Source organism: Borostomias antarcticus, assembly GCF_949987555.1.
Source record: "Borostomias antarcticus genome assembly, chromosome: 3".
Classification (NCBI taxonomy): domain Eukaryota; kingdom Metazoa; phylum Chordata; class Actinopteri; order Stomiiformes; family Stomiidae; genus Borostomias; species Borostomias antarcticus.
Genome location: NC_140236.1, coordinates 30,929,198 through 30,942,312, shown reverse-complemented (window position 1 = coordinate 30,942,312; position 13,115 = coordinate 30,929,198). Strand labels below are relative to the sequence as shown.

At 47.9% G+C, this 13,115-nt stretch overlaps 1 protein-coding gene across 2 annotated transcripts in view; it reads right to left on the bottom strand.

Moving 5' to 3' along the window:
* LOC311330130 (arf-GAP with coiled-coil, ANK repeat and PH domain-containing protein 2-like) overlaps positions 1 to 13,115 on the bottom strand; it is a 45,542-nt gene that overhangs the window by 12,526 nt on the left and 19,901 nt on the right. For both annotated transcript variants that reach the window (XM_084462122.1, XM_084462123.1), the window contains exons 7-12: positions 12,294 to 12,338; positions 12,018 to 12,113; positions 8,100 to 8,174; positions 2,065 to 2,177; positions 1,351 to 1,402; positions 1,046 to 1,146 (exon numbers count right to left, since the gene is read on the bottom strand). In XM_084462122.1, the coding sequence (XP_084318248.1) occupies positions 1,046 to 1,146; positions 1,351 to 1,402; positions 2,065 to 2,177; positions 8,100 to 8,174; positions 12,018 to 12,113; positions 12,294 to 12,338 (482 nt within the window). The remainder of the gene's footprint in view (positions 1 to 1,045; positions 1,147 to 1,350; positions 1,403 to 2,064; positions 2,178 to 8,099; positions 8,175 to 12,017; positions 12,114 to 12,293; positions 12,339 to 13,115) is intronic.

Here is a 13,115-nt window from a genome sequence, read left to right as displayed (position 1 = left end):
ACACGTCAGCCTGCTGCTCAAAAGACCCCGTCTGTCTGTCTGTCTGTCTGCCTGTCTGCCTGTCTGTCTGTCTGTCTGCCTGTCTGCCTGTCTGCCTGCCTGTCTGCCTGTCTGCCTGTCTCTATGCATGTGTGTTAGGGGTGGGAATCTCTAGTCACCTCGAGGTTAGATTCCGATTCAGACGGCTACGATGCGATTACACAACGATTATCGATGCATTTTGATTTCTATACATAATTTTTTCTCTGTGTGACTACTTGCTACTTTTAAAGCATATCATATTTGTAATGATCCATAATTAAACAGATTAATTTACTTCCATTATCGTTTATTAACAGCCTACAATAGTAATAACAAATGGAAATGTGTAAACTGGAAGGTTACATTTGCCTGCATATTTCCCAGCATTGCAAAGAAGCAACAAGAAAAGGAACATGTGTGCCATCCTGTAATAAATTAACATGTGTGCCATCCTGTCATAAATTAACACAGACTTCAAGTTCTGAATCAGTTCATAACATAAACAGAGGAAGTGGAAGCGGAGCCTAAAGCATTTGCTTGGTCAATGAAGTACTAGCTCACTAGCTTGTTTACAATTAAATTAAATAATAAAGTACATATAAAACTCTTCCCATTGTTTCGCTTTTTGAGGAATATCAAAGGTAAGTTCAATTTAGGAAACTGTGGAGAGCCGCCTTAGTCAGGAAGCTAGCTGGAATGCTAGGAGGCCATTGTAGCTACTGTAACTATTGTTGGATGTTGGAGTCACCATTCAAATACAGCCCGGTCTTATAAAATTGTTCCAGGTGGTCATTAAGTCGAGAATTTAGTTTTTAAATTTCCAATTATTTAGTTTTCTGCAATGCATCTAAGAATCGCAATGCATCTAAGAATCGATTTTTTCCCCCACCCCTAGTGTATGTACGTGTGTTTTAAATGTTAATGTGTGTGTGTATTTGAATGCAAGTCTTGATATTGGAATACGACTTTAAAGTTTTTTTTTTTAAGTGTGTGTGTGTGTGTGTGTGTGTGTGTGGACACTCACTTAGTGGGGGAGACCACCTCGAAGCAGAAGCGGCGCTCAATGTCCTCACAGTGCTTGACTGTACAAAGCCTGAGGTCCTCCACCACCACTGTAGGGTTGTCCTGGAGGGGGCGGGACACAAGCCTTGGTCACACACACACACACTCTCTCACACTCACTCACTCACACACATGTGCACTAATACACACACACACACACAAATTGTGCACGTGCATTCATACCGAGTCTGTGTTCTCGTTGCATCAGATTCGCAGGGGAAAGCGAAACATCTGTACTGTATTTGATGTGGCAGCCATCTGACTCACCTTGAACTTCTTCTGGTAGACTAGCTGATTGTTCTGAATGGAGAACCAACGCCTGCAAGCAGAACACAGAAAACTCAAGATTAACATCCATGTGACAGAATGATGAAGGACTGATACAACAGACTGCGATAACTTGTCTTTGACATTATGATCTACATTATGCTCTTTGTTTTACTGTCTAAAGTTAGACTTTTAAAGGGGCCGTTTTCTAGTCAGAATCTACATTGACATGTTTAAACCTGGGACAGAGGGATAAGGCCCGATATCAAGATCAGACAGCAGGAGAGAACAGGGCGTGAGACAGTGACAGAGTGGGCTTCTCTCAGCTAACTCACGAGCCAGGCCAGTCTCATTGGTATTCAGGCAGCACTAGGCCTGGGATCTGAGCCAATTGCTGTACATAGCATGATCAGTTGACACACACACACACACACACACACACACGCACGCACACACACGCACACACACGCACACACACGCACACACACGCACACACACGCACACACACACCTCCCTCTTGGCTGTCCCAAATGGATGCACAATTAGCACTGTCATCACACCGTAGCCAGCCTTCTCCCCCAAATCAATAACTAATCGAGCAGTCAAGGTTTGTAGACAGCTTAAGACTACAATTCCCATGTGTATAGTATGCAGGCTTAGGGCTGAAGCATGGTAATTGCTAGAGCAATGAGGAGAAAGCTGTATGTTTGGTACCTGTTCCATGTTTTGAAGGCGTTGCTAGCCCTCTTGAACAGGTATCCCTCCATCGCGATGCCGTTGTCTGCGTCCACATTGTACTCCAGCTTGGTGTCGTCATTCGAGAAGTCCTGAAAGAGGGAGAGAGAAAGAGAAAAGATAGACAGAGCAGAGGGAGAGATGAAGATAGAGGGAGAGGCAGAGAGAGAAGGGACAGTTGAATTAACAACAACAATAATGTATAATATATATATAATTGGTGTTTCGCATTGATGTATGACAACATTCAACAAATGTCGGTTTGCCTCCTAGTGACACGTTGGTTGAAGTGAAGAGGTAAGCACAAGACCACACCCTTTAACCAATCCTTATATGAAGGTGACTCAGCACTTTTCATTCAGTGGCATGCAGTAGTCAGCCAGCGTAGGACCAGCCATCTCTGGTTCACTGAGGAAGACGTGACCTCGGCCTAGCTGAACTGTGTCAAGTGTCAAACGGGTACTGAAAAACCAAGCAGGCTCTAACGTCAATTTATACATATTGTACTATACAGTATATCCACCAACTGAAAAATGACTAAATTTACACTGGTAAAATCCCTGCAGACTATTTTGAATCAGCAACATTACGCCATTAGCGTAAGATAAAGATGATAATAGAATATGCCTTCATTGTGGAAACCTTGAAGAGTACAAGTCAGCAACACAACACAGTGATGCAGGCTGACAAGCCGGTAAGTCAAGCGTATTGTGGCAGCAGGGCAGCAGACACACACTGTAGCCTAAACTCTCACAGACCAGAGCTGGACGTCTGGCCACCATAGACGGATTATAAAACGATGGGTCCCTGAGCACAGACACGTAAAGGGCCCCCCCGAGCCATTTCATTTATCAAATTGTTGAATTTGCCCAATGAGACAGCATCCAATTTGCAGATGATTTGAGAAAACTCACAATAAAAGCAGCTTTACCCAGCTCGGTTTTGACTCTAGGGACCTCAACTCTGTGGGGAGGACCTGCTTTTTGGATTTCTCCCCAAAAGAGTTGAAGGGCCCATATTGTATGGAGTACTCTGCCCCTCTAAAGTGCTATAGATAAACACTCACTTAAAAACTACAGGTATCATGATGGTTTCTTTCTTGTGACGTCTTCAAAGTGAATGTTTAGACTATTGCTTCAGTTTTTCAGCAGAATTTTTGAGGCTCTGTTATTGAATGAATGACTAAGCCTTTTGACTATGTGACAAGAAATGCAAAGGGCCCCCTGAGCTCTTGGGCCCCTGGGCCTGGCCCCCCTGAGCTCTTGGGCCCCTGGGCCCAGGCCTGTGACGAGGCGTCCTTTCAATGTGTCTGTGTCCTCAGCCTTGCTTCCTGTCACAGTAAGCCGAGTCTGTCCACCAACACCTGTGCTCTCTCTCTCTCTCTCTCTCTCTCTCTCCATCCGAGCTGAGAGAGACCAACACCGCTGTAAGCCATCCTCTGAGCCGTCATGAGATAGGCCTGTTTGTGCTATTAACCTCTCCTTCACTGCACAAGCCTCTGACACACTTCCCTAAGCCCTCTGCCTCTGGGACACTGGACACCACATACTGTGTGAGTATGTGTGTGTTCTGGAGAAGGGGGTCATTTACACCCTCTATGTATGCCATCTCCACAACTCATCAGGCCTCCACAGGAAGTGGTTACGTTAAGTAGCTTACGTTCACCTTGTAGAACCATCATACTGTAGAACCGTCATACTGTCCTCAGAGGCGACTTCTTTCAATGAATTACTCCCCTTATTTCAAACCAGCAGTAGGATGCTGGAGGACATCCTTGCTGGTGGCCAATCCCAAGTCCCTTCCATCTCCTGTGGTAACGGGAAGACAGCTGTGAGGGTCTCACAGGCCAGGTGGAATTGTGGCTAGGACCGAGGCTCAGACTTGGACTGATAGTAGTCCTTTCAGATGGCTCGGGGAATCACTTCCTGGGAGTGTCCCTACCAAAGCTTCCCTCCGCAACACAAACCCAGACCAAGTTCCGCCACATCAGGAATGTTCTGGAGTGTATGAGGTAAGCCGGTCTCTGCAGGGCGCCGTTAGCTGATCTGTGTGTGTGTGTGTGTGTGTGTGTGTGTGATAGAGGAATTTGACCTCTGTGTGCTTCATCATCACTTCCTCAGCCTGTACTAATAGCAAGGTGTGTGTCTCTCTGTGTGTGTGTGTGGGCACCGACTAAAGCCAGATTGATCTTGTTTCTGTAACTTGAGTAAAAGGCCTTAGGGCTATACGCCCAAGCCTAGAGATCCCCAACACACTCCCTGCAGACAGATAAACACACACACACACACACACACACACACACACACACACACACACACACACACACACACACACACACACACACCTCCCTCCTTACAGCACACATTAGAGCAACATTAGTTATTTTGGGTAGGGGCACAGCGAAGATTGCCAGGGGTCACAATAGTAGGGGAATGGGAAGCGTGAAAAGACCCCCAGCTGTGTGACACATACCAGTCCTACTTTCCATGGACAGAAGTACCTTAGCAGTACAGTGTGTCCTAACTCCTAACTAGAGTGTACAGCTTCTGTTTTGGGCTGTCTGTATTATTTAAGACTGTCCTACATCTGTCTCGGTATGATGCTAGTAGTTTTTCACTCTGGACAGACAGGGAAATGTGCCATCTACACACGTGCGCAACTTAAACCAACACACACAGATAATCCCCCCTTCTCTATCTCTCTCCACTCTCTCGCTGTGTCACACACACAGATAATCAGGGTGATGATATATACAATGCATTGTCCAACTGATCAGATGGTTGATTGTGGATGGTGCTGACTGATAATGACCATATCCCAGGGCTCACACACACCAGCAGACAAGGGGACGTCAAACCATGCTTCATACTGGGAGATCATCATCATCATCATCACAACGATGGAAGGCCACTTCAGAATGAGAACACGCATCGTCTAAATCTACACAGCAATGTACGGCATGACAGTGCGGTCACTCGGTTTGAGCAGGCGGGGTGGGGGGGGGGGCTGGGGGGGTTACGGATGAGACGTCAAAATGAAAATCAAATCAACAGAGTCTACATACGGAGGTGGACCTCCATGCGCAAAAGCTGCGGCCATCGGGTAAAGTGTCAAGCTCTGTCACCTCCTAAGAAAGTCAAAGTGAGAGAATGAGAGCCTGAGAGACTGAAGGAGAGAAGAAAAAGACTGGATTCCCTGATGTACCTCTGGGATTAAAACTCACACGTCCATCCATACACATCCTGTAATTCATCATCATCAACAGAAACCACAACCGGGGCAGAGACCAAGTTCATGCCATAAACACACACACACACACACACACACACAGCTCATATCTTCCGTTCTCCGGTGCACTCACCAGATACCACACGTAGTGGAACCTGCTGAAGATTCGCATGGCTGGGAGTGGGTCAGCGTCCCCGTGATGATGGCTAGCGTTAGCTTTAGCTACCTCCAGCTGTCCCAGCGCAGCATCTCACTGACAGTCCCTGTCACCGCGGAAGACTGGCTCTCTCTCCAAAACAAGCCTCGCTCGCTCCCTCCCCCCTGTGTGTGTGTGTGTGACCGTCATCGGCACTCGTCACCGCTGCTGCCCCTCCTCCTTCCGCTAAGGCCCCATCGCCATGCGAAGGTCACCGGGATACGTGTGTGTGTGTGTCTATAGGTCGATGATCTAGCTGGCGCTCTGGGGTTAGAATAACCAAATCCCTGTGCAGAGTAGTTCCTGCATAAAACATTTATACAGTCCTGTTTAAAGTTTTCCCCTCCATACTAACTGTGTGTATGGGTGTACGTAATATATATATATATATATATATATATATATATATATATATATATATATATGTGTGTGCGTGTGTATCTAGATCCCTATTTTCTGCAGCATACATGAAGTGATAAACAACCCAATTTGACCCATTGTTGGACTAACTAGAAAGTCCAGAGCAGCTTCTGAGATCGGACATACAATACTGTCCTCAGATAGTATGAGGCATACCAAGTGCCCTCTGAAGACCCCTATTCACATGGAAACAATGTCAAAGCACCTACCATATACAATGATATTTGCGAAACAGGCTCTACATATCCTCCTAGTATTTGAGTTTAGGCGGGATTAATGTTTCATATGAAAATGCAGCGCTCTCATGAATGATTTGGAACCTATTGCTACAAGTGGCATGCATGATTTACAGCAAACGCATACACAGCACAACACACACACGCGCAGGTCTCGTCATATGACCCGGGTGAATCAGTCGTGACTGGACTAATTCTCGCTCTTAAAAGTATGACTGACATGCAGACAGAACAACAGCACAGACACACAAGATGGACAGAAGAAACGGAGGAGAGGAAAACAGACTTACCTGCAGGGCAGCCTGGAAAGAGTGGAGGAGAAGGAGAAAGAAGAGAAGAGAAGAGCGCTTTGGTTAAAACTGCTGATACATACAGGCAGACAGAGAGGGAGATATGTGTGTGAGTGAGGGAGGGCAGGAGAGAGAGAGAGAGAGAGAGAGAGAGAGAGAGAGAGAGAGAGAGTGCGCATAGGGAAAGCGGAGGGAGTGAGACAACATAAAAATAGCATCTAAGGAGGGGGGGGGTGGCTGGCACCGGCAACACGGGCGCTCAAGGACGCCGGAAGTTGGCACAGAGCTGGTACTGCCCGGCTGGGATTGAGGAGCTGGCTCCTGGAGGGGGCACGGCTAGAGAGCAAGAGCTGCTCCTCAGAAACGCACGCACGGACACACACAACCACCCACGTGCGCACACAGCGGGAGTGCCAGACAGACACGCGCACAATCACACATTACAGTCCTCGCTCTAGCACACGGGCGTGTTACACACTGCAGGAAGCCAGACATGCAAAGGCAGACCGGGCAGTCGCGCACACACACGCGCACACACACACACACACACACACAAAAAGAGAACGCGATGACACACTTGATCACAAACTCAGATCTTTAGTCAGCCTATGCTTCCTTAAGATTTAAAATCAACGATATCGCAAAGCAATACACACAGTGGCTTGAAGGGAGAATCCACTCCGGTTGGGGGACGTCTGCCACCCGACACCTTAGCGTCAGCGGGCCGAGGCGAAGCGCGGCGAAACACATCCCTGTTGTTTAGTAAGCGAGTTGCAACGTCCACCTGCCGTCAATAATGCACGTGTGTGTCAGTGACTGAATGACATCACCCCCGGTGCTCTGGTTACACCTGGCCGATAAACACTACTGCGCCTTCAGGTTATGGACACAGCCAACTGCTCCTTATCAACTGACTGAGCAATGAGCGTTTGTGTGTGTGTGTGTCCTTGTTAATACACAGAAATGGACTTGTGTAATAACGGCTACGTCGGAATTCAATACTTAAAGGTGCAGTATGCGGCTTGTGATTTCCTGTTAGACAGAAAAACCTCTGACATATTTTGAATAACGCAAGCGACACAATCCCCGACCCTCCCTTCAGGCCTCCCTCCAAAGCCAATCCTCCAAGCCGGGCGAAAATAGATGACACTCGCGAGGCAGGTTGACAGGCTTGTAAGCCATCCAATCATTTCAAGTTGGCAACTCAATATGATTGGATGCGCTTATTACAGTCTTAAGATTTATTTCATTTTAGTGTCAGAGTACTTTATTTATTCATTGCTGCCAGGATGTAATGAGAATTGCAAAAAAACAAAAAAACAAAAAGTTGATCTGAGCCAAACCGCATACTGCCCCTTTAATGTGGCTATAATGCACAGGGCCAAGTGAGTTAGTAACTGTGGGGTATTGGTGAGCTTTTTTCAAATCCCTGCAGAGTCTCAGGGTTGATCCTTTAATGGAAAAAAGGTTGGACTGCAATAAGAAAGGCTTTATGTCTGAGGGCACAGGAACCACTCCATCATATCAGTACTCAGGACCACAGCCAGGGTTCAGAGATCCCCAGGCTAGGGACAGGGAGGAACTGTGTGTGTGTGTGTGTGTGTGTGTGTGTGTGTGTGTGTGTGTGTGTGTGTGTGTGTGTACCTTCTGTTGGATGGTGGAATGTTTCTGTTCCATGTCCCTCTTCTCTTTGGCTGCGTCCACCACCAGCAGGTCCAACTGAAACACACAAACCATTGATCATCTGAGGAGCAAATACAAACAGCTCAAACAAGAGTCCATATGCTGACAGCCATACCTGCTAGCCCTACAGCCTGCTAGCCCTACAGCCTGCTAACCCTACAGCCTGCTAACCCTACAGCCTGCTAACCCTACAGCCGGCTAACCCTACAGCCTGCTAACCCTACAGCCTGCTAACCCTACAGCCTGCTAACCCTACAGCCTGCTAACCCTACAGCCTGCTAACCCTACAGCCTGCTAACCCTACAGCCTGCTAACCCTACAGCCGGCTAACCCTACAGCCTGCTAACCCTACAGCCTGCTAACCCTACAGCCTGCTAACCCTACAGCCTGCTAACCCTACAGCCTGATAACCCTACAGCCTGATAACCCTACAGCCGGCTAACCCTACAGCCTGCTAACCCTACAGCCTGCTAACCCTACAGCCTGCTAACCCTACAGCCTGCTAACCCTACAGCCTGCTAACCCTACAGCCTGCTAACCCTACAGCCTGCTAACCCTACAGCCTGCTAACCCTACAGCCTGCTAACCCTACAGCCTGCTAACCTACAGCCTGCTAACCCTACAGCCTGCTAACCCTAGAGCCTGCTAACCCTACAGCCTGCTAACCCTACAGCCTGCTAACCCTACAGCCTGCTAACCCTACAGCCTGCTAACCCTACAGCCTGCTAACCCTACAGCCTGCTAACCCTACAGCCTGCTAACCCTACAGCCTGCTAACCCTACAGCCTGCTAACCCTACAGCCTGGTAACCCTACAGCCTGCTAACCCTACAGCCTGCTAACCCTACAGCCTGCTAACCCTACAGCCTGCTAACCCTACAGCCTGCTAACCCTACAGCCTGATAACCCTACAGCCTGATAACCCTACAGCCTGCTAACCCTACAGCCTGCTAACCCTACAGCCTGCTAACCCTACAGCCGGCTAACCCTACAGCCGGCTAACCCTACAGCCGGCTAACCCTACAGCCTGATAACCCTACAGCCGGCTAACCCTACAGCCTGATAACCCTACAGCCTGCTAACCCTACAGCCTGCTAACTCTACAGCCTGATAACCCTACAGCCTGGTAACCCTACAGCCTGATAACCCTACAGCCTGATAACCCTACAGCCTGATAACCCTACAGCCTGCTAACCCTAGAGCCTGCTAACCCTAGAGCCTGGTAACCCTACAGCCTGGTAACCCTACAGCCTGCTAACCCTACAGCCTGCTAACCCTACAGCCTGCTAACCCTACAGCCTGCTAACCCTACAGCCTGCTAACCCTACAGCCTGGTAACCCTACAGCCTGGTAACCCTACAGGATCGATAGACTGTCTAAACCAGACTATTCCCCCCATCCTTCACTCACCATGAGCTAAAAACAGCAGGACAGGTGAAAGCAGGTTGACGGTACTGTATGTCCCCACTATAGTGCTTAGGCTTTGTAGGTTTAGACATCGGCTCCAAAGAAGGATAGCAGATGAGGAGGAGAGAGCTGCTTAGCACTCACTAACTTTAGACAATACATCTGTTGACTATTATGGAGAAATGAAAGCAGGCGGCAATACACAACCCCTAAATAGCAGTGAGTCAGTGTGTACCCCCACTTGCCGTAGCTCAGGAGGGTGAATGCCAGGACGCTCTTTTCCCATCTAGCTCATAAATGTGTTGTCTGGATAAACAAGCCCCCCCCCCAAGGCAGATGGCTCCTCCTGCTAAACAAAATGGATTCTGCCATCAAAGCTTTATCATGTGTGAAATTGGATTGTGGGAGATTGATTTCTCTTCCTTTCCGTATAAGTCACATCCTTAAAAAGAGTATCAATATGAAATGGTTTCTTTGTGAGGGAAGCAACTTCAGACTGAGGAACGGTTTGGGTAGGTCTTTGAGGGGAGTCGAGAGAGTGGGTCTCCTACAGTACGTTGTTGAAATTCTAGTCTCTGATTCTGGTGCTCAAATGGCCTAAATCTGCATTTACAAGCCCTCAAACTGTACAAACAATTGTAAGTTGCTTACAATCTGAGCCTCCAAGAAGCAAGATGTTGATAAAAGATGATTAACTAAATGTGTGATATGATAAGCCCCAAGTATGTAGTTCACTGACCAACAGTGTGTGTGTGTATGTGTGTGTATGTATATGTGTGTAGTCTAGGCTATTAAATGTATACAAAGGAAACGTTAATCAGGATTCCACTACACCCAAACCCAGTGATACTGCATAAAGGACCACCAGAGATAAAAAGACATATTTGGGGCTTTGTTTTGTTTGAACAGGAAGTGGGCGGATGGCCGAGCGGCAAGCAGATAAGACCAGATGAGAATGCCCCCTCCCAGTCATCGCATCTAGTGTCCTCTCCTCTGTACTACGTACTAAGTGTCCCGTACAGCTGCATGACGAGCGGCTAGTCGTACTGGCTCTACTGCATGGCTGCAAGGCCTGATCTGCTGCTCCGTTCAAAAGCACCATGTGACTCTGACTCATCACACCACTGCTCACTGTGCAGCCACTGACTAGACCAGTTGATCTTTTGTTGTGGTTGTGTGCGTCTCTCCAGCTGAAGTCATGCTTGAGCGCCATGTCACTAAAGCATGCATTCTGTATCGGACTTGATGTGACAAGGCATTTTGATTCATTCATTCATTGGAGTGGATGAAAATGCACTGGTTATCCATGCCTGTCTCACTTTCTTCCATCAGCTTGACATGGAAGCCATTTTCTGCATATTAGGACAAGTCAACACATTTAGAAACATCAATCACATGTCCTATTGTCAAGGATAGCTTCTTTAGTATCAGTACCAAGGGCAGTAGGGCACAAAGACAAGTCCCCAAATAAGCTTATCTTTCTAGGGTTGGCCTTAACATCACTACTGACCATATACAGTACTCATCTCTCACACCATTTCAAAGTAAGCAACTACATGTTGTACTGTAAAAGTCGAATCTCCCGTCCAATAATACTAAACGGGCGACATCATCATTAAGCGCCAGTGTCCGACCTGCTGGCAGCTGCTCCACTCTTTCCTGCACGGCCTCTCCACCTTCTTGAGCTTCATAATGGAGGGAGGGAGACGGCGAGCTAGTCCTGGAGTCTGGGTGTACGATCCGCACTCGGCTCCCTCTCTTTCTTCCTGTCCTATGATTGCACTCCTTTGCCACTGAATCTCTCCTTCCAGCAGAACCTGACCCCTCCTTTATATACACGGTAGTCCTCAGAACTGGTTTCTCATCTTTAATCCTTCTCCTCCGGTCTTTCCTCTCATTCTCTCACTCCTCTTTGTTTCATCCACCAGCGAGGCAGGCAGGCAGTCCCCCCCCCCCCCCCCCCCCCGGTCATGTCTCCTCCAGCTTCCTCATTCCCTCTCTGGCCCTAGGATGATAATCATCATGTTTTCCTCACAACTGAGCTGCTGACCCTCTTCAGGCTCAGAGGAAGCCTGGCTTTATCAGATGCTGGTAACACACACACACACACACACGGCAGTAGTGTTGTCTGTCCACCGGGCCCAGGGCCAGTTAAACCCCACCTATAGTGCCAGTGTAAGTTAGGCCGCTGTATACTGCTCCTCTCCCCTGGCCAGTAGAGACAATAGACAGTGTGGTTTTGGTTCTAGACAGAGACCACGGCCGAAGCAACCCCAGCTGAACTCCTAGTAGGGACTGGACATAAATACGCCTCTTCACTGACAACAACCTCATAGCATGTTCTCTTTTTCCACAGGCATTTAGTCTGCATATATCCCATAGACACTTTCCTATGGACAATATTGTTATGGGAGAATAGGAGTCAGGACGGTCATCATAAAGAGTGTGTGTGTGTGTGTGTGTGTGTACCCACCTGTCCCCCCAGCTGTTTCATGAGGGGTTGGAGTTCACTGAAGAGGTCGTATCCCTGGTGGAAGAAGGTCAGGTGGGCGTACATGAACGACAGCATCTGGAGGAACAGACAGATGCACGCACGCACGCACGCACGCGCGCGCACACACACACACACACACACACACACACACACACGCGCAACAGAGTCATGAAACAATGGGACATGGAAGAAAAAGAAGTAAAAAGTATTCCTACTGTTTGTGCTACATTTTCAGATAAGGAGAATGATGTTTACCGATTTGAGGATTTCCGATCTTCTCTTGGATTGTAGCACATTGATCTGGAGGGGAGGTTGGAAGAGAAGGTCACAGTTAGGTCCTGAAAAACATGATGGGCTACAAGTTCTAATTCTGTGTGGGAATGAGAGAGAGAGAGAGCGAGAGAGAGAGAGAGAGAGCAGACGAGCAGAGAGAGGGCAAGAGAGATAAGCTGTGACATGTCTAAATGATGTTACATTTAAACAGTCAAGATTTTCATCACTGATGCCCGTCCCATGTTCTAACACTAGGGGGAGCCTCTCCTCCCTCATCAACACCCAAGGCTGCTGAAGGACTTTAGTGTCCCATTATCTAAATAGACCAGCTGCACTGTAGCCTCTGCTGAACGAGAGTGTGTGAGAGTGAGAGAGTGTGTGAGAGAGAGAGACACCCTGTGAGAGAGAGAGAGAGTGAGTGAGTGAGAGAGAGAGCGAGAGTGAGAGAAAGAGAGAAAGAGAGCGAGAGTGAGAGAGAGAGAGAGAGAGAGAGAGAGAGAGAGCGAAAGAGAGAGATTGAGTGTGTGTGTTTCCAGGAAGACAACTGTTTCTGATGGATGTCTCAGCCTCTGGACACACAGCTAATTAAGATCGTCTAGCTCGGGAGGTCAGAGCAGGTTAATCTCATTCATGCGTGATGAGTTGTATCAGGTCATAAACCAGACAGTGGTGGTCTTCATCCTGACTAACAAGGATCAATGTGGTGTGTGTGAGCTTGTGTGGTTTGTGTGAGCACGTCACGGCACGAAACCATCACACTGTTTTCCTTCAGTGTGGTATTATAACTAGGGCTGTCAAACCATT